The following is a 24,249-nucleotide window of genomic DNA, read 5'->3' as shown; positions in this document are numbered from 1 at the left end:
GTTATACGGGGGCGTAGGCCGTACGTGATTCGGAAAGAGTGCGTGGAATAAATTGAAATATGTTTTTAGAATTTTTTTTTATTTTTTTTTTCTTCAAATAAGTTTAAGACAAGACTGACCAAAACCACGTACATTTTATGGTATGGAATAATCATAACCGTGATACACTTAGCATCAAATTTGTTCCGGATTGACGCGAGTTGAAAGTGTTGAAGCGTATACATTTTTAAAGAGCGGATTAAATTTTTTTTTCTTTCGTTTCAGCCGTTTCGGCTGGAGAGATTCCTTATTATCGTCCTTATCGTTGCGCGAGGCGGCATAGATAGATCCACGGTTGTGATTTTCCGTCCTTGTAGCTCAATCTGAAATGGAGAGAAAAAAAAAATAAATAAAACAAGAAAATCTCGTTAACTTGTTAGCTGGAGTATTTACAATGCTTCTAATCAATCGATCTGACGAATTATTATAATAGCGAATCTGGACAGACCACAATGCGGCGAACGAACCGGTGAAAAATGAAAGTAGCTCGCAGCCTGGGCGTGCGATGAGATTTTCTGAGGACAAATTGACGTCTGTACATCGATCGAAAACGCTTGAAAAATTATTCGAAAATCTTTAATGAATAAACGAACGAATTGAGTTGGGAAAAAGTAAGGGGAACAAAAACACCGCATCTGGGCGGCGACCCGTACGTTAATTAGATTCGAAACACGCGAGAAGATAAAATGAAAACTAAAGAACGGTGAGGAGAAAAAATAAATCGGAACCGAATAAACGCGTGTACATCAGCATCGTTTCAACTCGGATTAGCTTTGACAAGCGTAAAAAGAAACCACATATTCCATCCTGCTACGCGTCTACCGTAACGTATTTTATCCAAAAGTCATTTTTCACGTTCATCCTCATCCGCATCTTTCATTTTCTATCCGTAGGAAGATTCGTACGTCTGAAATGTGTTCAGTATGTTCTGCAATAATCGACAACGAATTTGAAATTCGCGTCGCGATGGCTTCTCGAATGATAGCGTCGGTTTTTTCGTTCTAGATTTTTATTAATTCGTTCGTTTTTGTTCCGTTTTTTTCTGGTCCTTGTTTGTTGAGGAATAGAAATCGGAAAATTGAAATGCGAACGGAGGTATTGAATACCCGGGTGTTTCTAACTGCAGCTGTCTTCGCGTTGTTAACGAGGTCTGAGACACAAAAAACAACTATCGTGTGCGGGATAATTAGACATCGGTTGCTCGGCGGAGCAAGAGAACAGCCGACGACGTTTGTTTCAGAATTTCTATTAAAAGAGTTTGAAAGATAGCCCGGAGGATGAATTTGTGAAAAAGATTTAAAACTCGACGAAATTTCACGTTACAAGGTGCGTTGAAAAGGTGTCGGCCCAATTTCAACGATCTCAGCAACACTTAAAATTGGAATATATTTCTAATGCACCTATCGCGTGTCTTAAATTGCTAGAGAATCCTTACATTTATGCGTAAATTTAACTTACTCGCACCAACAATTGCTCACAATCGGTTAAATTCACCGATTCGTTTGCACACGTCGTTACGGGGTTGTATTGTACGCAGAAAAAGATTTATCATTAATTTCAGACGTTTTCTTTTCGAATTTTTTCACTCAGTTTTTTCCCTCCTCGTCGTACACGGGCATCGCGATGCAGTTAGTGGGCTTTAAATTCATTCGGGTAATTAATTAATACGGAATTAAGGCGGATCCGAACTGCCGCGAATTTATTATCTAGGCTAATATGGAGTGGAACCCGGTGATTAGGAAAAACGGAACGCGGCGGTGTACGAGTTACAAAACGAAATATACACACGTAAAGGTGTATAAATATCACGTGATAATATCTCCTGGAAAATTAAACAAATGGAGGGCAATTTGTCGTGTCTTTACTAATGAAGCTAATTGAATCTTCTCTCAAGTTTTTATAACGGCTTGTATTACACGTAAAAACATTGAAAACTTAAGTGAAATTGTAAATATCTGAAATTAGATTAATTCAAACATCACTAGCGAAGAGAAAATAAAACGAATGAATTCCGTAGATTTTTCTCATTATCGTCCATGTACATTGTGGTGTATGCATAACACGAGGGAGGTTTGAAAGAACTTGAAAAAAAAAATATCTATTAATGAATTTTATTCCGTGTGAAAATTTTCGGTTTTCCCGAATTGTTTTTTTTGGTTCTGATTCGATGTCTTTCATCGATTTCGAGATGGAAAAAATAAAATAAAATAAAACGAGAAACGAAAAAAAAAAAGAAAAAACAATTTATTTACTTGCAATAAGAAGTCAATTAATTAACAAGCCAGAAACAATTAGTGAATAAGAAATTAGCTTAATAATTAAGAAGGTGCTCCGCGGCTGCACGAAAAAGAAACGGTCTTTAAAATCTGGGCGCTTAAGCATCCATGACAATTACCGTTGTATATCCAGTGCAGTAAGAAAAGAAAAATTAACATTAAATTAAATTTAAACTAGAACCCTTTCTTTACTCTTATAGACGTAGCCTAGATATTTTCATTTAATTACCGGAGGGATATAAAGAGAATAATATTTTTATATAGGCTACGTAAACTCGGCTGCTTTTATTCCGCCTCCGTTCGTATTTAATTTGTTGCGACTCGGGGGACCAGAATTAAGTTTTTTTAACTCCACTAATTCGAATTACGTTCCACGCTACGTCAGACTTCGGGCCTCACGTTGCGCTCCCGTACACGTATAAGTACCTGTATTTTGTTTATCTAAAAATAATCTAGCAGAACCCGCAATGAATGGATTTAACAGTAAACGCAGTTGCATTACTTAAAAATGAATGTCTACTAATTGTGGGATAATTATATTCGATTCCTAATTGTTACGGACATCGGAATCAGATTTATTATACGGAGAACAAACGCGCGAGCGAACTGTTGGTTCTTTTTTTCATTCTGTTTTTTTTTTTTTTTCTCTCTCGTATTTCCGCGTTACAATAATGCGAGATTTTAGAAAGTGGGAGGTTCGCCTCCGTACGTAGACTTAGGTACATATTATAATTATACATAAATTTGTATTCAGTTGAAATCAATTTATTTTTCTAGGCTCGTAAAATTTACGCCGCCTACCAGCTAGGGGCCTGGTTCACAAGTAACATACACGGGATTCTAGCAGCATCAGCGGTGCAGAGCAGCAGAACAGGTGTCGGAATTGGATCCTAATTATTTCCGGTCATACAGTTGGTGAAATTGATGACAAACCGCGTATATGTACCAGCCATATTAAGAACTATATACATATAGTTTTAATGAGTTTCGAAAATTTATGTACTTTCCAAGTTTCCAAACGCGCTTTATTTGGTATTAAAACTTATACGCGATGAACCGATCCCACTGCACACGGCTGATACATGTCGTTCACACTTTGTTAACTTTCTTCGTGAAGATTGTAAAGAAACTACGTTAACTTCATTGCGACATTGTGGTGAAGGAGAAAAAAAGAATTTATTCAATTTAAAAAAATTGTTTTTCAGAAGTTAAAGCTGCACATTTAACGAATGATTATTATTTTTTTTTTTTTTTGAACGAGGTAGTGAGATAATTTAATTAGCGAAATTAGAAATTCAGTTTTAAACTCTCCGTCCAATTATAATCCTGACCTAATTCAACGGAGATTTGTCACTAGCCCCGTAATAGAACAAAACGATTATACGTACAGTATTGCGAAGAGTGAAGTTTACATTGAAATTCTCTCATTCGAGCTCTCATTAGTTTGAACCAGTTGTTCTCTAACGATTTTTACTGCTTTACATATCAAGTTTGCAGTTTCATCACAGATATATTATCCCGTATACGTACAGTGACTTGAACTAATTGCGCTATATCCGACCTTACATTTTTATCGTAGACTCAGAAGACGTATTTCATTCTCATCGCGATATCCTCTTTCTCATGTATTTCGTCTGTTTTTTGAACAAAAAGAAGAAAAGAAAAATTTCTTCCATTATACTATTCAAAGTTCTCACCCGTAAATCAATTCATTCAATTAGTTCAGTTGGACGTTCACTTTCCAGTTTTTTTCTCTAATTTATCTCCGTAATTGAACCAACTATCTGTAGAAAATCTCGAAGGAAATAAAGAGAAAATAATCTCGAAACAATTTCAACAGTTTTCGGTGAAAAGATTCACGCGAAACTTGAAATGTGTCATCGAATTTTGTTTGAACCAGATGAGATTCGGACACCCTATGGGTGTGAGCGAAAGAATAGCTGTAACTATGCGTATTTTTACGTTATGTTACTAGGATTGTGAGTGAACCAGATCGAGTGTAGTACAACCGTTTGAATTTCAAATTGTTCGAATTCGGAACGCGCGCGTTTCGGTATACTCGTATCCTACGTGTGGCCAAAAATTCCCAGCTTATACCGAGGCATTCGGTCGCTCGTGTTCTAATCACCGTTGTACGTGATACTTTGATGACAAGAACTGCGGGAGACTCACGAACGGACGATGAATAGCTTGCGGTGCCTTATACTCGTGAAAATCCGTAATACGGCTCCTAGAATATCGGATCACACGCGTTACTTTTTGTCTCCCAGCGACACACAGTGCGTGGAATTTACGGTGCATGATCCGGAAACGCTGATACCAACGCGAGGGAATCTGATTTTCAAAAAATGCCTCACCTTTGTCTCGACCAATGTGGAACTTGGAACTTGGGCTTGGTTTCGACTCACAGGACTTCGTATGGGAGACTGGAGATTACACGACGAGCAACATCGCGGTTCTAAAGTGTTGAGATTCAATTAAAATTTGCCCAGAATTATTGGCTGTATTTTTCCCCCCAGATAAATAACGATTTACGGTCGTCGTTCTTGAGGCAAAATGTTTCCATTATTTCTAAATACTGTAGCAGGACTCATGACCATCACTTATCGTAATAAAATTGACTCAAATATGAAAGCGCTTTCCTAGCGAAGAAATTGCCCGCGGTCGCTACAAGAAATGTCATATTTACTTACTAACGAAGGTATCAAAGAAAATTGACGATCAATATAATAGAAACAGGTATCATAAAACCGTAAAATGCATGTCTCAACATGGTAAGTTATTTGCTATTCCTTAGCCAGCTATCCCTTTAATGTCCCGTTCTGTTTCACCTCCGAGTATATTTATGCGTTCGTATCGAAGGAATTTGATTTCAGCCAGGTTACGATAACGTATCGAGTGAAATTCACTCTCTCGATAAATAATTATAATAATTACGAATAATGGCGTCATACTTTTTCAAACTTTTTTTTTTCACCATCTTCATTTCTGTGTTCGTTATCTTTATCTTTATTTTCTGTCGCCCGAGAAACGTCGCCGCAGTTCACACAACACATAAAATTGAATGACAAATAAATTGAAGCTATTACAAACATCAAGGACGTCGTATTTTGCCTCCTTCATTTCCACGCCGACGTTACCTTGTGCAAGGTCGTTTGTTGCCCTCAGGTTGACGCATCTGAATCGTTTCAAACGGGTGGAGAAATTGTAACATTGATATACCTGTGCGTAAGAAAATATTGTCAATTACGTAATTTACAAATAAGTCCCGTTGATTCAGAGACTCACGAGTGTATTGCAACGATATAATTAATTCTATAGTTTTATTTTTTGTCGAAAAGAAAAAAGGATAAACAAAATTCCGGCAAATTTGTATCCGATCGAACCGATAACATAATATAAATATATATGTGTATCGAACGGTACATTATACAACAGTATACGGAAGAGACGTTTGCATTAGCCCGGTCGTCACGTTAACCATGTGGTGGTACGGATAGTGTTAAGAGTCGATTGTACCGATGGATGAATAATAATCGAATTTGAAAATTGACCAGAATGTTGCCGATAGCGGCAAACCGCAAAGTATAGGTATAAGATGCGATGGACGCCTTCTACCGGTTTGACGACATTATAATTCAAGATCGCGAATATCTCGTTAATTTGCTAATCGTTGAAACGGTCATTATTATTTCTTCCACAACTTTTTTTTTTTTTATTTGTTCGATTTTCATATTTCGCCCGCGAGGTTTTAACCAGCTGCAAAAATCAGAGATGAAAGTTGCGTGACTTTTCAAAAAGATCGAAAGTGACGTCGATTATATATAGAAACTCTGAGATCGTTGACAGCAAAATTGAAAGAAAAAGAGAAGAAAATAAAATCAGATAAACCACAGCATTAATTATATACGATTGTAATTAATTTTCAAGAAATCTTGGCGAAGTTATATGAAATATAATTTCTATAACGTCTATATATATATATGCGTACGATTTTAATACCTGTAATATGAAACACCCCGTACGTTAGTTCGAAACTTCTTTGAAATGTTTATCCGCCTCTACTACCACCGCTGCTGCTGCTGATGCTGCTGCTCCTGCTCCTGCTACTGCTGCAATTGCTTTGCATTCGTTGGTAATTTTCTGCTAAGCAAAAACTGTGGAATCCTCATAAATTAAATAAATTAGTAGTTTAGAGCGAATGACATGCAGAGCATTACAAATGTACGTATATACATATATATACGATACGGGGGACACTAGAGCTAGGCAAATTTTTTCTCACGTTACATATTTATAATATACCTACGTATATTTTTTTTCAATACTTTGATACATTTTTCAAAGCTGCAGGTGCGCACGCTGCAGGATGCCGGTGTCAACGCGTAGTATTGCGTATACGTGTACCTGCAGCGTTTTAATATTTCGCAATTTTATACGGTCCCTCCGATGGCGTATATAAATTATTTGGAACCTCTTCATGCACAATGTTTTTTTGTTAATAAAATTTCAATTCGATACGGTTGTCGCGGAATTTCTTTTTAGATGCCACCACACATAATGGCGAAGCGACGCGCTTTTTAACCCGACGTTGCAACGGTAGCGGCGCACCTCCACCATCGATACGACAGCGGTATAGCTGAGTAGAAGCGATACGAAACGAAAAAACTAAGGGGGATGGCGATCTGTGCAACGAAGTCCGATACAGATTATTCCAAACTAAAAGAATAAGCAAATGTTTAGATTAGAGGAAATTGTTAGTCGGAAACTGATGAACGCCATAATTCGATGGTGAAAGTTGATCGATTTTTCACCGAAGGAGCGCTCGCGAGAAAAATCATCGAGAGAAATTTTTCATTCACATGAAAATTCGATTGAATCTACACGAGTTCGTAATGAATAGAATCCATTCGACTTCCGATCTACGGTAGTGTAAAACATGATCGCTAACGATTTGATAGGCCATAATGTCGCTCCTACCGATCCGTAATGTCTGGTATTCGAATCTCGGATCGGAGGCAAGACCGATTGCGGTTTAAACGGGGGTTCAAAATGTAGGTGAAACCACAAGTAGGTTGTTCACTTCGCTACCATTCGCGCACGGGTGTACGTATATACGTTTATTCATGTACGTACGATATAATGTGCGCGGAGAGTATCGCGAGATTTATATTTAAATAATTTCCCAATTTTCCTTCATTAAAATTTATACGCAGAGTTTACCGAACTGCGGTATAAATCTTATATACTATAAGCCAGTAATCGCATATCACATGCGGCAACGCTGAGATTATTATATGGGAAACATATGTGCGCAGCCTGTAATCTAACTCTTGAAAAGTCGCTCTTGTTTTTGATTTTTTACGTCTTTTTTACCCCTGTGTGTGTTTTTTTTTCTTTCTTTTTTTTTTTTTTTCTTTTTCTCTTTCCTCTTCTCCCTTCTCTCTCTTTCTAATAGCCCTTGTAATAGGAATATAAGAGGAGCATATAATATACGTTGACGCCCGGAAAAATCTGATGCAATTCTAGTAATAACGGCTGACGAACCGACGCGACGCCGCGCGCGCTCGTATTCCGCGGTTAGAAAAAGTGTAAAATTGCCAATTTCAAAGTATACAAACTACCAGTGCACATGCAACGTGTGTTTTATTACCTGATACCGGTACGATCCCTGATACCATTCTCGTGAATAAACGAACGGATGAAATTCTCTATGAAAAGGAAAAAAGAACAAACAAAAAAATCAACCGTAAAGACATATAATTCAGAAACAAACAATTGATCGACCGTTTAATGGGTCAATTAATTTTCACCGCGAAAGTTCTACATTACATGTATATATATGGAAAGTCTAAGCAAACGAATCGATCGACGCGAATCGTCGAACTAAAAACGACTACGAATCCGGTTATCGGGACGTTAGTTTTACACTAATCAATTACTGCAGTCTGTATATATCAAGATACGGAGTGCAGAGGATCGGAAAGAATAATCGATCGTATGTCTAGCGAATGGACTTTGAATTTTTGCGAAAAAAAAACGAATTTTTTTTTCTATTCGAGATCGAGAAACGCGCCAAAGGTGAAATTATCAGAAAGTAGTTTTTTCGATCGACGAATTTTGTAATAAATATAAGATTTTTTTTTTTTTTAATAAAATTGAACACCGCGCGAGAAGCGGTGGAATTAGAAGAGCGATTTGTGAGACGGTTGCAGAGATTGTGTGTCGTGATCGTTGAATGTAACGTGCATCCAACGCTGGAGAACATTTCCCTCACGTACTTAACCCAAATTCAACGATATTTCGCTTATATCCGTTTTAACAACGTCCCATGTATTATACATTGGGAATTGTTTTTTTTTTTTTATTATCGTTGTCATTATCATTGTTATTCTTTAACGAAAACCTCGCGCCACGAAAACGTGTTCGCGATAATAACTTCGACCAAATCCAATTTATCGGTAAACGCAGGTCTATAATATGTATAATGAATGTTCCGCGTGACGAAAGTCCGACTTTGACAAGTTGGTCATTTAATATAATATACCGACGGATATAAAAATTTCGATAACGGGGTTAGCTGTGTTAAATTGCTGTACGTAAAATTAAAAAATTTTGATTCGTATCACGATGTGGAATGAGAGCAGAAAAATTTTTATCCACTTCTTTTGAAACAAGAAAGAGGGTAAAAACAGCGACAACGAATTACAGCGATTACTCATTATCCTATTCGACACACCGGAGAATATTGAGAGATGCAATGAATCGGATTAAAAAAAAAATTAGAAATAAAACAAAACCGTAGTCTATGGTAAAATTTCGAAAACAACGCGCTTTATACATTTGCATACTATTTAATCTACAGCATAGATGTAATTAGATCGTTTCTTTGGTCTCCCTGGATCCTTTTTACGCTACCCGATTTTCTCCTCTTTTTCAAATTTTTTTTTTTTTTTTTGCTTTTTAAATCAACTTGCAACGCGCGCGGCTACTCGGCGATGGCGGTGTTTTTTTTTTTTTTTTTTTTTTTTTTTTCTTACTCTCACAAATAAATTTCAACAGCTATAAAACTCTCGCGGCTGACTTGCAACGCGGACGATGACCAACCATATATTTGATGCTACTGCCGATCGACATTCTAGTCACATTCGTATAGGAAATGAGAAGAAAAAGAAGAGGAAGAAAAAAAAATGGACGAAGAATGTCTAACTCGCTTTCCATCAAGGTCCTCTCTTACACCGACCAAACCCAGATGCTTTTTCTTCCCGCGGACGGAAACTATAACGTCTCCGTTCGCTCATTGTATATTTTTTTTTCGCTTTTTATTTTCTATTTCATTTCTACCAATAGCCGAAAAAAAAATAGTTTCCGACCTGAAATCGAATACCAGAAAAAAGTTAATAGTAAGATTTGAAAAATTCAATCCTCGCGCAATCGAAAAATCTAATAATTATTCATCTCTGATTGATTTTTATTCCTTCTGATCGCGCGTTGGACCAAAAGATTGCGAGAAAGTACGAAATTTGAAAATAAAATAACGACTCAATCCACGCAAAATTCTGTTTGGATATAAACTTCGTTACTTTTTCGCACGTACCAGTTATTTTTCATTCGAAATAATACGTGTAATTATGAAGAAGGAGATCATCTCTTGATCCGCTAATTTTAGCGCAAGCAAATCGTGATTAAATTAAAATTCAACCTTGAGAAACTTTGCGCAAAATTTTTGCATATCTTCATACGTCTCTATGGATGTAACACAATTGAAACCGATGTGAAGTTCTTCAACGAATTTGTTTGTCCGTTTCTTTTTGCATTTTTTTCTTTCTCCATTTTTCTGTTCCGCGGATGTAAATCTTGTGACTTAGAATGTACGCGATGATATCGTCGAATAATAGGACTTCGCCCACCTACCATTATACCTACTCGTAGTGGGATCAGATTCAAGATCGTGTCTCGTTTTCTCAATTGTTTTATAGGTCGCACGTATTTGCGTTCTATATAAAACCCCATTATCAACGATGAAACGGAACACGTGCCTCTCCGACAATGAAACGTACTTTTCGTGCACTACGATCTCGTTAGCAACGGTTTTGAAGTCTCGTGTACTCATAAATATATATACACCTCTATTAATATCCGAGCTAACATGACAGGAGGAACGTATAGTCACTAAAATTCCACTTTCGAGATAAAAGAAAGAAAGAAAGAACGAAAAAAGGGTTACGCTCTAAAGTCTCGGTCAATGATTTATAGTTTAATTCTTCCGTCGCGCGAGAGACAGTCGTGCGCGTTTGATGGATCGACTCAACAATTTAAATTGGGTTGAGTAAGGTCACGTTAGGTAGGTCAGAATCCAAAATTCAAACTAAATGAATAAATGAATCGTCAAACGGTAGCTGGAATAAATTGAAAAATTTTCTCACACGCTCATACAATAGACGTAATATCCATAGGGCGAACCAAAAAAAAGTCGAGGGAAGTGACGAGAGGTAACGCGTTAAAAAAACTGATGAACTTATTCTATTTCCCCTTCAAAAAACATTTTCTTCTCTCTCTCTCGCATTGAAAATATGGTCAATTTCACCGAATGACCGTATGTAGTACATGGATCGCGATATACATTAGGGTGGGTTGGAAAAAACATTTTTTTTTCATTTTCTTAGCATGGGGGCAGAATTTGTACCTTATAAAAAACGAAAATTTTTCAAAGGTGGAAAATTTTTTTTACTTGATATTGTGAGGTCGCCCACTCGTTTTGTGAATAAATAATTAATCAAGTGGGGTACTTCCAGCAAAATAATGTTTTTTTTGGTCAAAAATCATAGAAAATATCTAAAAATTGTCGATGTGATTGTTTTTTACTCGTTCACTGTTCAAGATTTTTTCCTATCATTTTTGTAATTCAAGTATAAAATCAAAAAATGACATGCTCTTGATTTGACTTAAAATTGAAGTTGAGTAGCCAGCAGCGTAGCGCTTTGTTGTGAGACGTGACCTTTGGGGCTGAGCAGAGGTGACGCCCCACAACAAACCGCGCGCCCGTGGCTAGCTGACTCCAGCAAAGCTCGGGCTCGTTGGTAAATTGGAGAATTCGAATATTTCGACCCATGCACGGATTGCTACGAATCAAAGTGGGTCTACGACTAAAACCAATCGATATTTCTTATAATTTTTCTGCTCCCAACAGCGAATAATTGATGATTACTCGTTCGATTGCATGAGTAGATGATTTTGGCTTTCAGATTTGGATTTCGGAGCTGATTATACGTGAGATTACTCTTGAAGAACTAAAAAAATATTCGATTTTTGAGCAAAAAATAAATCATTTCTTTAATTGGGTTTAATATGCTTTTCTTACGTATTTTGATCGCAGGAATTCGAATCTGAAACAAAAATTGATCTATCTCTAAAATTGATCAAGTTATCGCCAATTTTCAGGTTTTCGGGGTCAAAAATAAAAAATTGATTTTTTAGTCTATATTAATGTATTTTGAGCTCAGGAATCCGAATCTGGAAGAAAAATTGATCAATCTGCAAAAATGGCTGAGTTATCCCCATTTTTTCGCATTTTTTGTCATAAATTTGAGGATATCTCGAAGGGAAAAAATCGTAGCTCAATTTGGACAACGGATTCGTGTTCCTGAGGTCAAAATACGTAAGAAAAGTGCCATACGATCGATTTTAAAAAATAAAAATTTTTGGTCAAAATTTGAGATTTTTCCAAGGGGTACCCCTTACGATTTTTTCAAATTTTGACCAAAAATTTTGATTTTTTAAAATTGATCGTATGGCACTTTTCTTATGTATTTTGACCTCAGGAACACGAATCCGTTGTCCAAATTAAGCTACGATTTTTTCCTTTCGAGATATCCTCAAATTTATGCCAAAAAATGCGAAAAAATGGGGATAACTCGGCCATTTTCGCAGATAGATCAATTTTTCTTCCAGATTCGGATTCCTGAGCTCAAAATACATCAATATAGACCAAAAAATCAATTTTTTATTTTTGACCCCGAAAAGTTGAAAATTGGCGATAACTCGGTCAATTTTAGAGATAGAATAATTTTCCTTTCAGATTCGGATTCCTGAGGTCAAAATACGTAAGAAAAGTGTAATACAATCAATTTTTAAATTACTTTACTTCAGGCCCAAAAATCGATTTTTTTTTTGGCTTTTCAAGGGTAATCTCACGTATAATCAGCTCCGAAATCCAAATCTGAAAGCCAAAATCATCTACTCATGCAATCGAACGAGTAATCATTAGGTGGAAAAAATTGTTTTGCTGGAAGTACCCCAATTGATTAATTATTCATTGAAAAAACGAGTGGGCTACTACCTCAAAATATCAAGTAAAACATTGTTTCCACATTCGAAAAAATTTTCTCACTTTTTTTATACGGTACAAATTATGCCCCCATGCTAAGAAAATAAAGAAAAATCTTTTTTTTCAACCCACCCTAATATACATGGTATTTCATACGCACCAAAGCTCGCATCATTGAGCGAGCACACCGCGAAATGAGGCGGTGCGCCTTATTTATCCGCCGCACATAGCGTACGAGGTATTTGTACTTTTTTTTAAAAAAGAGGAACGAAAAAAATTAAACAACCTTGAGATGTTGCAACACTCAATTTATTTCGGATCTGATCTTCAAACTGTATACGTACCTTATACTCATGAAACGAACGCGGGTACGATGATAGCCACGATAATATATAGGTGTACACGTACAGCGTTACATGGGAAGTGGTTGTGATCCTAATTTATTTATACCTTTTTTCTTCCAATTTTTCTTTCTCCTTAATTTCCTTTTTTCGTTTTTTCTTCTTCGTTTTCTCTTCGGCAACGGAGTTAACCCATTTCTCTCGCATCACCTGCTGTAATAATACGAAGTTGGGTATACATATGTACATATAAGTACATCGTACAGCTATTTACTTTCCTTCGAGAATGCTCGTATATAGGTCTACAGTATGTACCATACGTATACCATGTATGCAATAATATACAGATAATAAATATGTACGTTAATTTCATGCGGCATGATTGGAGTCAGCATCGATATCCGTATAAGGAAGTTATAAACCAATTTTGACGATAGTGTTTCACGTCTAAGTGTCTAAAAATCTACGAATTTAATCGCTTTTATATACCGCATGTCCGTATGCACGTATCATATACCCATCGGAGAAATTTTTACTCGAGTAAAATCGAGATGAAGAAAAAGAGAAAAAGATGTAGAAAAAAAAAAACAATATGGAATAAAGTCAAAATTATCGGATGCGCGATGCCCGCTGCATTGCACACGTCCTACTGCCCACGGCGCGCTATACACACATTCGGAACACAACTTACATACCTGTATACGTATCGGTATAATATACGTGTATGGCTATATAATCGCGAGCCCTAATAGTCACATAAAATTTGTCCAAATTAACCAGCAGACCAGCTAATTCAAATGAAAGTTTATTCGAATATAATTGAGAAATCAATTGGACTAATGCACTACATAAACGTCAATTAGGTATATAGGTATTAATACGCATAACGGCACAGGTCCATATAAATTATTTCAAATATTTTTTTTTGCTCGGTTTTTTTATTTAGAAAGTTTATTTGCCAGGGTTGCGCGGTGTATTTATAATAACTATTTCCATAAATCATCGTGAAAATTTCACTCGAAAGAAAAAGAGGTTTTTTAGCCGATCGATATCCTTCCTCAAAATGAGACACTTGTGAAAAAAAAGGGAAAATAAGTAGACTACAATTCTATTATTTTATCTTTTTCATTTTCATTGGTGAGCGTAAAAATTTAGAAAAATCTCACGACGACCGCAACCTATGGTACAGCTGCGGGTGATTGCTAATTACATAGGCGTGAAAGAAAAAAAAAATAGAAAAAAATGTTAGGGATAAAAAGTAAGACTATAATTTAGTGCGACAGCGCAAGTGTCGTCAAAGATACCACAACGACTTTCGTAATTCGTTGGTTAGACATCTTTCTTCTCTTTTTTTTTTTTTTGTTTATTGTTGTTGATATTATCCAGTTGTGATCTAAGGTTTGTTAGATTTTGCGGTATTTCGTTTCATCGTTTGCGTCTAATGTAGGGTGAGAAATCGTCGGGCTCGTCGGAGCGCGTTTTATACATAAGAACAGTTGGTGATACCGTAAAAATATTGTGACCGAAACTGCAGAATGTTTGGCGATAATTTTAAACAACTTACACGGCTGTATTATTATTCGTCGCCGTAATTCAATCTGGGCAAAAACGTTGCGGCAATTTTCCGCTACGCTTATTTCGCACCGCGACGTTCCTTCCGCGGGTGACAAGACCCGCTGCACGCGGATATCTGGAGAATGACGCTGACCGTCGGACGTCGAAAAATAAAATTAAAATCTTCTCTTCTTTTTTCCTTTTTTTTTTTTCGACCGCAGAATCGAAGGAGATGGGATTCCGGTTCGAGCGGGATCTATAGTACGGCCCGAGATTTCGAGACCACGTTGACATCACATTCGGTACTCGCAAGAATCTAATTTTCGAAGACCCGAAATACCGCGTGTGCGGTCGTCGTAGAGGGAATTCGGTGTAACTAGACACGGTCGTATTACTTTCCTTATTCATCGGTCGATTGTGTTTTTCAGAGCATGATGACGGCGAACACAGTCGCGAGCGCATTCTTTAAGCGCGAAACGAATGACATCGAGCGATCGAGAATAATTGTTAGCATTTATTACACACCTGTGCAGCGATCAACGAGCGTGCTTAACATCGGTCAGGCATTACGCACGCGAATGATACCAACCGGATCTAGGAAATAATAAAAAGCTAATATCGTTGAATCCGAACGACCGATTCCTACTCGTCTACTCGAGAATTTGAAAATAATATACACACACAATTACACACACGTGTGTAACGTGCGTTACATACATACAATGTACTGCTGGGGTAAATTGGACCGTGCAGTTAAGAATGAAGACCTTAAATAGCGTTCTAATTGGACAATTCACTGTCTCATCTCGTGCATACAACAATCCAGGTGTATGGTGATAAAATAAATTTTCTTTTATTTTTATCTATTCTTTTTACAACCGTATAAAAACTTAAACTACGCTCGTGTGGCTTACCGCTCTTCTGTTAGCTTCCTGGTATCGTACCTACACGATGCCTATACCACCTAGGATCGCGTCAGAATTTACCCGGACGTGCCTTAGAAACGATGATTTTCGAAGGCGCCTTGACTGCGGCCTCGTATGTGGTGTTAATGTAATGGTCAACCGTACATGTTTAATCGCTCTATACCTTCCCCTGACAATATGTACCCGTCAAATTACAAATTAGATTTTGCTACCGATCGTCAGATTTCGAGGAGCTAAAATTGCCGGTATTACAGACCGTTATGGTATGAGCGACGTTGTACCTTTCGACGACAATGGGTGTTCTCTACAAATCTATCTTTTTTCTTTTCTTACTACTTTTCAGACACAATTTTCGAACTTTTGACAGCGACCTTAAAGAGTTCGGTGAGATAGAAAAGCTGCAGAGTCCTTCTTCGAAGCGTTTTTTTTTTTTATTTTGCTTTAGTCTTGACGCTAATTATCTTTTGATTAATGATAACATCGTCCGTTGCGTTAAAGTATATAACTACCTGTATATGAGATTTTTGAAATAATTGCGCAAAAACAGCAAATTATGTAGGAATAAAAAAACTGGAAAAAAAAAGAAAAATATACAACAAGAATGAATTAAAGTAAGATTTCTGGAGAAAAAAAGAAAGCAAAGAAATCACGCGTTACATACTTTGGAAGAGATGTAATTTCTGTGCCAGAAATTGAATCTTTTTCAAGCATATATGTATCCAATTCGCGTGCACAACTAGTTTCGGAATTTATGAATATTTTTACCACTGCGAGCTGAAATTGAAATCTGAAAATAAATTGAATGAGATAAATTGAAAATCTGATGTGTTCGTATGACGTTGAGAGATGGAGGTCAATTATTCAAACCCCTCCTTATTTATCTTTTCGAACGCTCTTCACCTAATTGATTGATTAATTATAATCCGTCCGATCTGGATCTCGCGTGATTATATTCGTGAATCCAGTTGACTTATTTGTCGAACGTATTGTAGATTTTTACTGTCTAATTTAATTATAGCGTACGATCTAAATCGCCCCGGGGTCTGGGGAGGGGCTACTGTTCATCTATTTGTTTGGCGGCGCGTATCGAAGATGCGAGAAATCAATTGGAGTGTAGGTAATACATCGAGAGGCGAAATAACAAAAAAGTGGCGTCTACGGCTGATCGACTTTGTGAAGTGAAAAGTTAAGCTGGGATCTGCAAACAAGGGAATACCGCGAAGAGTCCCCTTTTTCTCTGCGAAGTATATCAACGCCGTATGCACGTGGATATACGGCGAGACACACGGACAAATTGGCCGACCGCCCAACTAAGCGAAGATGCGGTCGGTGCACTCGTGATTTTTATCGAAAATCAATCTCATTGATTAATCGACGACGTGCATGCGCATCAAGTTTTTCACGGAAATTCTGCAATGCACACGCATACGCCGTACGTGGTTTGTGCGGTGAGTTGTGTGAAAAAACCACCCGCAAATAAAAAAATAAAGAATCACTTCATTTACACCGCATATTATACGTAACGTGCGATGCGGTTATCACTCATACAGATTTTTTTTCTTTTTTTTTTTTAAATGCAATTACTACACGCTTATTTTATTTGATAAATTTTCTATTTTTTTTGACACCGAACGTCGAGAAACCCGTAGATGATCGATTTTTTCAAATCTCATGAAATTCCAGTCTACGAAATCCTGACGATTCATATGGTCCTGAAATCCCGTATTATTATTTAACGGTATAAGTCTGGAAGCTAAAAATTAATTTTTTTCCCCGAGGGATTTTAACCCCTTGGGAAATTATACTTGGAATATGAATTATATCATACCTTCCAGGGTTCGATACGTGCGAATTTAAATCTTGATACTTTTATGTACACGCACAGGTATATTCTAAAGCCCACCTATACCGCTCACCTACTCTATCGCACACCATAGAAACTATTAATCCTCCTGACTAGCTCGGTCTTTATTAACGTTTTCGCGCATCTATTACGGAACGTAATAACTCTATTAAATTGATAAAAATGCCCGCCGGTCGCTGGGCGTGCGGATATAAAACTATCTAACAGATACATGCGTCGAATACACATGTGCGTAACTTGCAAAATTATATATTACATAATAACTCCGCTACATATAGATGTTGTATGTACAAATTTGAATTACCTCCGGATATAGAAATCGATATTCGTCGATCATATGCTCAAATTGATTGATTGTACATGACTATACAATAGTCATTGATAATAACATCTAACACACAATTGCGAGGCGCAAAAAATTTTACCATACAATTCATTTGATTTATTGTATAATTCGCATCGTGTCTCAGCTCCCCAGGCCGTAGCTGCAAATATTATTATAATAATTAGGAATTCAGCCACGAAATACACCCGAAAAATTGTTATTTTCTTCTCTTTTTTTTTTAGGTACTTTGCGTAGCTCATCATCCCGACACATTTGAATACTCCGAAAACTACAACAGGATCTGCACAGAAATTTCCCAAGATTTTTTTTCTTATAATATAAATATATTACCTCTCACTGCACGCAGGCCGTATTTGTTAAACAATCTAATAAAATTCACCTCGAAGTTAGTGACATGGGTAAATTTTTCGTTTTCGATTTCCTGATATGGTATGTATAATAATACAGGTGTAACGGTTTAAACCGGTATATCAACCACGCCGCATGTAATACGCGGGTTGTTTAAAATTCCAAGATGCACATACGTATAATGTCTACCTTTACGTAATACACGTATGTACAGGTATATAGGTATTATGTGCAGGTGTCGGAAGTTTGCCACTTTAAAGAAAATCGTTTGGCGATTAATAAATCGCCAGTATAATACGTCAATTAATATTAATTTAGCGATTCCTGTTACACACATGCAGCCGTTTCTTATCTCGATGTACAATTTATTTATTCATTATTTTTTCTCTTCCTACTCGTTCTCGCTTCTACTGCACACACGCCTGAAAAGTTTTACCTTTTTTTTCTTCTCTTTTTGCACCCTCATCTCACCGCGTGTAGATTATATTCGCACTTTAATCTTCGTCGCATTTCGCGATACAGGATCGCGCCTTTGGCGGTTCCGCTACACGTATATGTTATCAACCGTCCTATCTACCGTAAATTACCACCCCTGACGCCATCTTACCCTTGTGGACGGAAGTTTTTTTTATTAATTATAAGATAAAGGTCGTGCTCTGCACACCCTACCGCGCAACGCCTCTTACCGCGAGTTTCAATTTTTATGAACGGAGGGATGTTAACCAGAAGGGTGTAACCCGCATCTTTTGAACCTCCGATTATTAGGTATTTCGACAAAAAATGTGTATCCCGCAAAACTGATGATTAAAACATTATGAAAGTAGTGTTTGTTTATTTGTTTTTTAATCTGCTTGGGATGCGAAATCCGGAATACATAAAGCGATAACTTTGATCTTAACAAATTAGGAAAGGAATGTATTGATAGTGGGAAAGAATCATCCCTTGTTTTAATATAATTTACATCTTTGCCCTGGATTCCGATAGAAGTCCTTTCTTTCAATTCTTTTTATCTTATTCTTTGGTTGTTTAGAACGGCAACTGTGCAATGATGATATTTAGAGCGCGACCCTGCACGAGTGATCGCGGCTGTAATAAATCGCGTGATTACATTTGACTGCATCTAGTTCGGACATAGAAAATTCACCGCTTTTACCGCAATTCCAACAATTTTTATTCTGAGCCTGATGTGTTTTCAACTAAGACCTTTTCTTCTTTTTCTATTCACTATATGGCCCGGTGTAAATTGTTATGACTATTATGTGATTTGCATCGAGGTCATGGAAAAATTGAGATTCTCTACAATTCTGATATCATTTGTCAGCAAAAACGAACTGATGAACCAGATATAAAAAAATTAAATGAAAAAATGTACGACGAAAAACAAAACTGACTAAATCTAATAAAGAGATAAATTGCTGTAGTATACTGTACACATGTATACAATACGGTTCATCTCTGCAGAGGCAACGAACTCTAAAAGAATACGATCAGAAATAGAGTAATTCTGATTGTGATCCTCTAATTCCCGCTGGCGACGACAATTAAATACAGGAAATTATTAATTCTTGGTTGCAGGTATCATTGAACTCGATTTGCACCATTCGTTAATAATAATCATTACAGAATTTGATGATAATAACAATAGTACCAATAATAATAAATAATGCTTCAACATCCTGCCCGTACAAAGCCACTCCTTTATACGGAATATCTTCATTCATTTCTAACATAACGTGATAATAATCCTCGCTAATAATCCAATATTCCAATCTCCGTCATAGAGACAAACGTAATAAGGAATCTAATTTTTTTTACTCCAGCAGCTACATATCAGATTCTTCAATTATTTTTACCACTTTTTTATGGACAGTTTTAAAATCTGAAGTCTTAACGTTGCCCTATAATTTCCTCCAGGCCCTTTCCTAGTTTTCTCTCTCTTTCTTTCTTTCTTTTTTTTTCTCTTCACGTTTTTTCCTCTCTACTCAATATTTTTCTTCTTTTTTCATTTATTCGGTCATTTTTTTGCTATTAGATCGATGTAAAAATATATATAACTATATACATGTATACGATCACCGTATCATTTTACAAGGGAAAGCGGGTATTTGGTATGATGTTTTTTCAGGTGATATCAGCGCAGTTATAAATACGTATAGTAGGATGAATTAACTGTAACGGGTGGTGTTTTCTGAAGGTGTTTTTTGGAACATGAAAAAAGTTCGTATTTAAAATGATATACATAAGTAAAATGAGGAAATTTGGCGTTGAAAGAGTTAATTGGAATAATCAGCGGTTACTGAATGTGGTAAAAAATGACCTTCTCCTACGGAATGGCATAACGTTGGACGCGATGAGTAGAGCGTGATTTATGGTTTTATTGCGGAATGGTTAGTTATAGTTGGGTGCTTTTAGATGAATGTAGGTTTTGAGGATCCCGTGACTGATGCAGTGGACGAATAGATATATGTATTTACTAATGGAGAAGTTATACATATTATATTGATAATTATCTCGGAACAGTTCGGAGAGATCTTATTTTAAACCGTGCTGCTGATGGCGGTGCACTACACTTTTCATATGCCATCTACTGTATATTTATGTCTATATATAAATATATAAATTTATATATCTATATAATTTATATGTACCGTCCGGTCGGGCGCAGCAGTTGTAAGAAAAGATGTTACATAAAAAGTTGTTCTTTCGTTAGTAATTACGAATTTAGACACGGACCATAAAAGGCATTTGTTTATCTTATTATATACTCTGCGGGTCGTGACTTGTAATAAATAGCGGAATTTGTTCGATCTTATTTTATTTCATTTCATTTCCTTTTATTTTATTTAGTTAGTTTTCTTTATAAACCAAAGAAGCGTCTCAACCGGTGGACTTACTTTGAACGTTCGTTGCAACGGAAACTCTGGAATTGAAGAAGATATCCAGATCGAAACCTAGACAGATAACGACCTCGATGAAAAAAAAAAATACAAATATGACATCCGAATTCCCGATACTGCAGATGCCGTAATTTACAAGAAGCGTCAATAGCGAAAGCAGACTAGGAGCGATTGGACATAGGCTTTTTCTTCCAAAATTCCAACTATTTTTACTTGATTTTTTTTAATTACAGCGGGGTGAGACCGGAAAAGAAACGCGAAATTTTGACATCGGTTGACTCTCGCTGATAAGTTTCGAAAGTGTTTCTCAAATATTTTGGATCATTCACCCCGCCTTCACCTGAGGATCTTATATTATACGGAATATTTTCGCATGTTTTTAAATGCGTACTGATAAAACATATGCGTTTGAAACTTTCACTGAATTTATTAAAATTCAAAGAAATTTGCGGAGAGTTTCGGCAAACACTTTTCTTTTCTTTTTATTTCTGGTCTGATTCTCTCTATTTTGCAATTCAATTGTAGCTGTGCAAGTTCAAAGAATTCAAACATTGTTATTCGTTAGTTCACCTACTAAGGATTCCAAATTATTCATACGCTGTATTAAATTTGCATAGAAAAGTAAGTCAGCGATAATTTCATCATTTTTATTTTTTCCCCCCTATTTACATCACGCAGAAAACGAAGATCGTTACGTTTGTATGCAGCGTCGGATATTTTTATCACACCAATAAACAATCTAGCGGCGTTCTATTACTTTCATGAATGGAACGGTTGAAAGTAGCCGTAGAATAAATGAATTTTAAAAAAAGAAATATAAATTTGCGCCGCTCATAAATTAATTCTGAATCCCGCGTCTCTTTCTAACTCACGCCGCGTCAGAGTTAACTTGCGAAGTCCTAAGGCTACAAAGTAATGCTGGGTTACGGTCAAGTTCACGGCTACGAGTTGACTCTGTGATTAGCATAAAAGTATTACGAATATGTACGTTTAGAGCGTTTAAGAACGCACAAACATGTTTATTTCATATACTTTCATCCCTTCTGTTATCCATTTGAGAAAAAAAAAAAAACAAGATTCGAATGTATTATTTGGGAATATTAAAAATTGAACTATATCTGAAGATTTTTAGATATTTTCGTAGGGAATTCCTTGGAGCAATTATACTTCATTTGATCGTTGATCAACTAAATTATGTACATACATTATTATTTTCAATGTCTAGTCGGTAATTTATACCCGGCATCCAAAAGAATTTCTCACTATATCTAGATCGGGTTTGAATCTTTAAAATTTCAGTTGCGGACAGTGTAGACTTCGATTATACCTTCAACAGAATGACTCTACTGAAAATTTACCTATCATGGATAATGCGAGGAGTAAATATACCAACTTTTGATAAAGAGAAAAGAAAACACAATGAGTGGAATGAAAATTGGTTGAGATAATAAAAAAAATAAAATAAAATAAACACCGATCCGCGATATTCTTGATCAAATTTAAAATAACGTACGGCTGGGAGTTACGCAGGTATGACATGTTTTGCAACAGTGCTATCCCATGAAGCTGTCACCAAAGAATTATCGTCCCAAGCTAGTCCACGAACAAAATGCTGATGTCTTTTATCTTCGTATATCACATTCATCTCATTGCTCGTATCGAACACTTTTACCTCTGTACTATCACAGCATCCAGCGAGTTGATGAGATCTGTAAAAATATTAGGAGAAAATTAGTCCTTGGTTTGATTGGCCTGAGAGATATTTACATAAGATTTAATGAAAATTGCTTTTACTTACTTGGTTTTGTTAAATAAAAGCCTATGGACACTTCTGGACAATGCTTTGGGGCTTTGGAATACTGGTTCTCGACTTTCTTGTCTGACATCAAGTAATAACAGTTTACCATCTGAATCGCCTATAACAATTTCATGTTCATTGTCGGGATTCCATGCTGCAGCAGTCAACCCGCTATCGGCATCTTTGAGTATACCTTTTGACAAGAATGAGGAATCAATAAAAGCTTTGGGACTTCGAGAACAGAGGAACAAAGTTCCTCGTTGAAAAACTGTATGAAATAATATATTCGCTTCATTTATATGATACATACTTTTTGCTGGCTTTGATTGCCTCAGATCCCACAAAAGTACGTCCCGATCAAGCGATGTAGATGCGAAAACATTGCTAGATTTTGGTTGCGATTGCACGCAAGTAATTATTTCAGTATGAGCAGGACTAAATGAGTGTGTTGAATACAATTCCACCATGTCCCACACTTTTATGCTGAAATCACAAGATTTAATCACGATAACTGTGATAATGGCAATTATTCGTCTATGCAAGAGAAAAGTCAGCAATTTGTTGATGAACGTGATTGCAGAACCCATACCAGTAATCCATTGCTGTAGTAACTAGGCGAATGTTGTCATCGAATGTTGAAATTGAAGTGATACTATCATCATGGTCAAAGGAATATCCTAGGCATTGGAGTTCGTGGGTATGTGTATCAGCCATTTCGTTGATACTGAGAATTTGTATAACTCCGCTGTCTTCACCGACAACAAATTTGTTTGTTTCATTAAGAGCGGCAGCATCACAAACACCACTTTCCATTACCCTAGCAGCGGTTGGATTATTTCTATCGATCTTAGAATGATCTTTGAAATACCAAATGGTGCCGCTCCAGTAACGACCTGTTAAATCGCTCGCACCCAATATAGCTCCTATATCTGAAAATAATTCAGTGTTCTGAAGGATATAACAAAAACAAACAGAAAAAGTCTGACGCTGGTGAGATGCTGTATTCCTATGGGAGGTTAAGGATCTCAAAAATTACAGAAGAGTCGGTCAAGATTGACAAACAAAGTTTCATTGAAAATAATCTTCACTCATTATTAACGTAGATCAAACTAAAGAATTACCTTTAGAAATTAGGATAAACTGTAAGTGCCGGTCAAGGGTCGGCGGTGTATCGGCCGGTGTCAAATTTCTATAAATCTCAGCATTTAGATGAGGTTCCAGATCTGATTGTAAGGATTCCATAATAAAACCTACTGTAGTTATTAACAATTAACAGTAAAATAACAAAGTTATCGCAAACACACAGCGGTTACTTCGAACAACGCGAACGTAAAAAACGAACCGACAACTAACAACACGTGCCGAAGACAAGAGGGAAAACTATCGCCCTTTGATTGGCTCGTTGAGCGGAAATGTCAAGTTAATCGTGATCGCCATTCGGCAGAGAGAAAAGGAATCTGACAAAATAAACGATTCATTCAGGCGATTCAACGAAATAAAAACAAACATTAATCACGTCGTTATAAGTGTAGT

The 24,249-nt window shown here is 36.6% G+C and overlaps 1 protein-coding gene across 7 annotated transcripts; it reads right to left on the bottom strand.

The window, feature by feature from the left end:
- Positions 1-253: 253 nt before the first annotated feature.
- On the bottom strand, positions 254-24,072 carry LOC105690079 (methylosome protein 50-like). Of its 7 annotated transcripts, none has more exons than XR_007277564.1 (9): positions 23,838-24,072; positions 23,306-23,645; positions 23,027-23,199; positions 22,717-22,909; positions 22,432-22,627; positions 12,987-13,196; positions 6,318-6,472; positions 5,409-5,537; positions 254-362 (listed from the first exon to the last, which is right to left on the bottom strand). XR_007277564.1 is itself a non-coding variant. In XM_020854390.2 (6 exons), exons 1-5 carry the CDS (start codon positions 23,956-23,958, stop codon positions 22,441-22,443), a joined length of 1,014 nt encoding a protein of 337 aa, XP_020710049.2. In that variant the 5' UTR covers positions 23,959-24,072; the 3' UTR covers positions 254-362; positions 22,432-22,440. The 7 variants fall into 7 exon arrangements, 3 of the variants coding, with proteins under 3 accessions (XP_020710049.2, XP_012263031.2, XP_048508511.1); XR_007277565.1 differs by having other exon boundaries at positions 5,456-5,537; XR_007277567.1 differs by having other exon boundaries at positions 12,987-13,193.
- Between the last annotated feature and the right edge of the window lie 177 nt (positions 24,073-24,249).

Source organism: Athalia rosae, chromosome 3 (genome assembly GCF_917208135.1).
Source record: "Athalia rosae chromosome 3, iyAthRosa1.1, whole genome shotgun sequence".
In the NCBI taxonomy this organism is placed as follows: domain Eukaryota; kingdom Metazoa; phylum Arthropoda; class Insecta; order Hymenoptera; family Athaliidae; genus Athalia; species Athalia rosae.
Note: the sequence above shows the minus strand (reverse complement) of the source record. Positions and strands in the feature narration are given on the sequence as shown.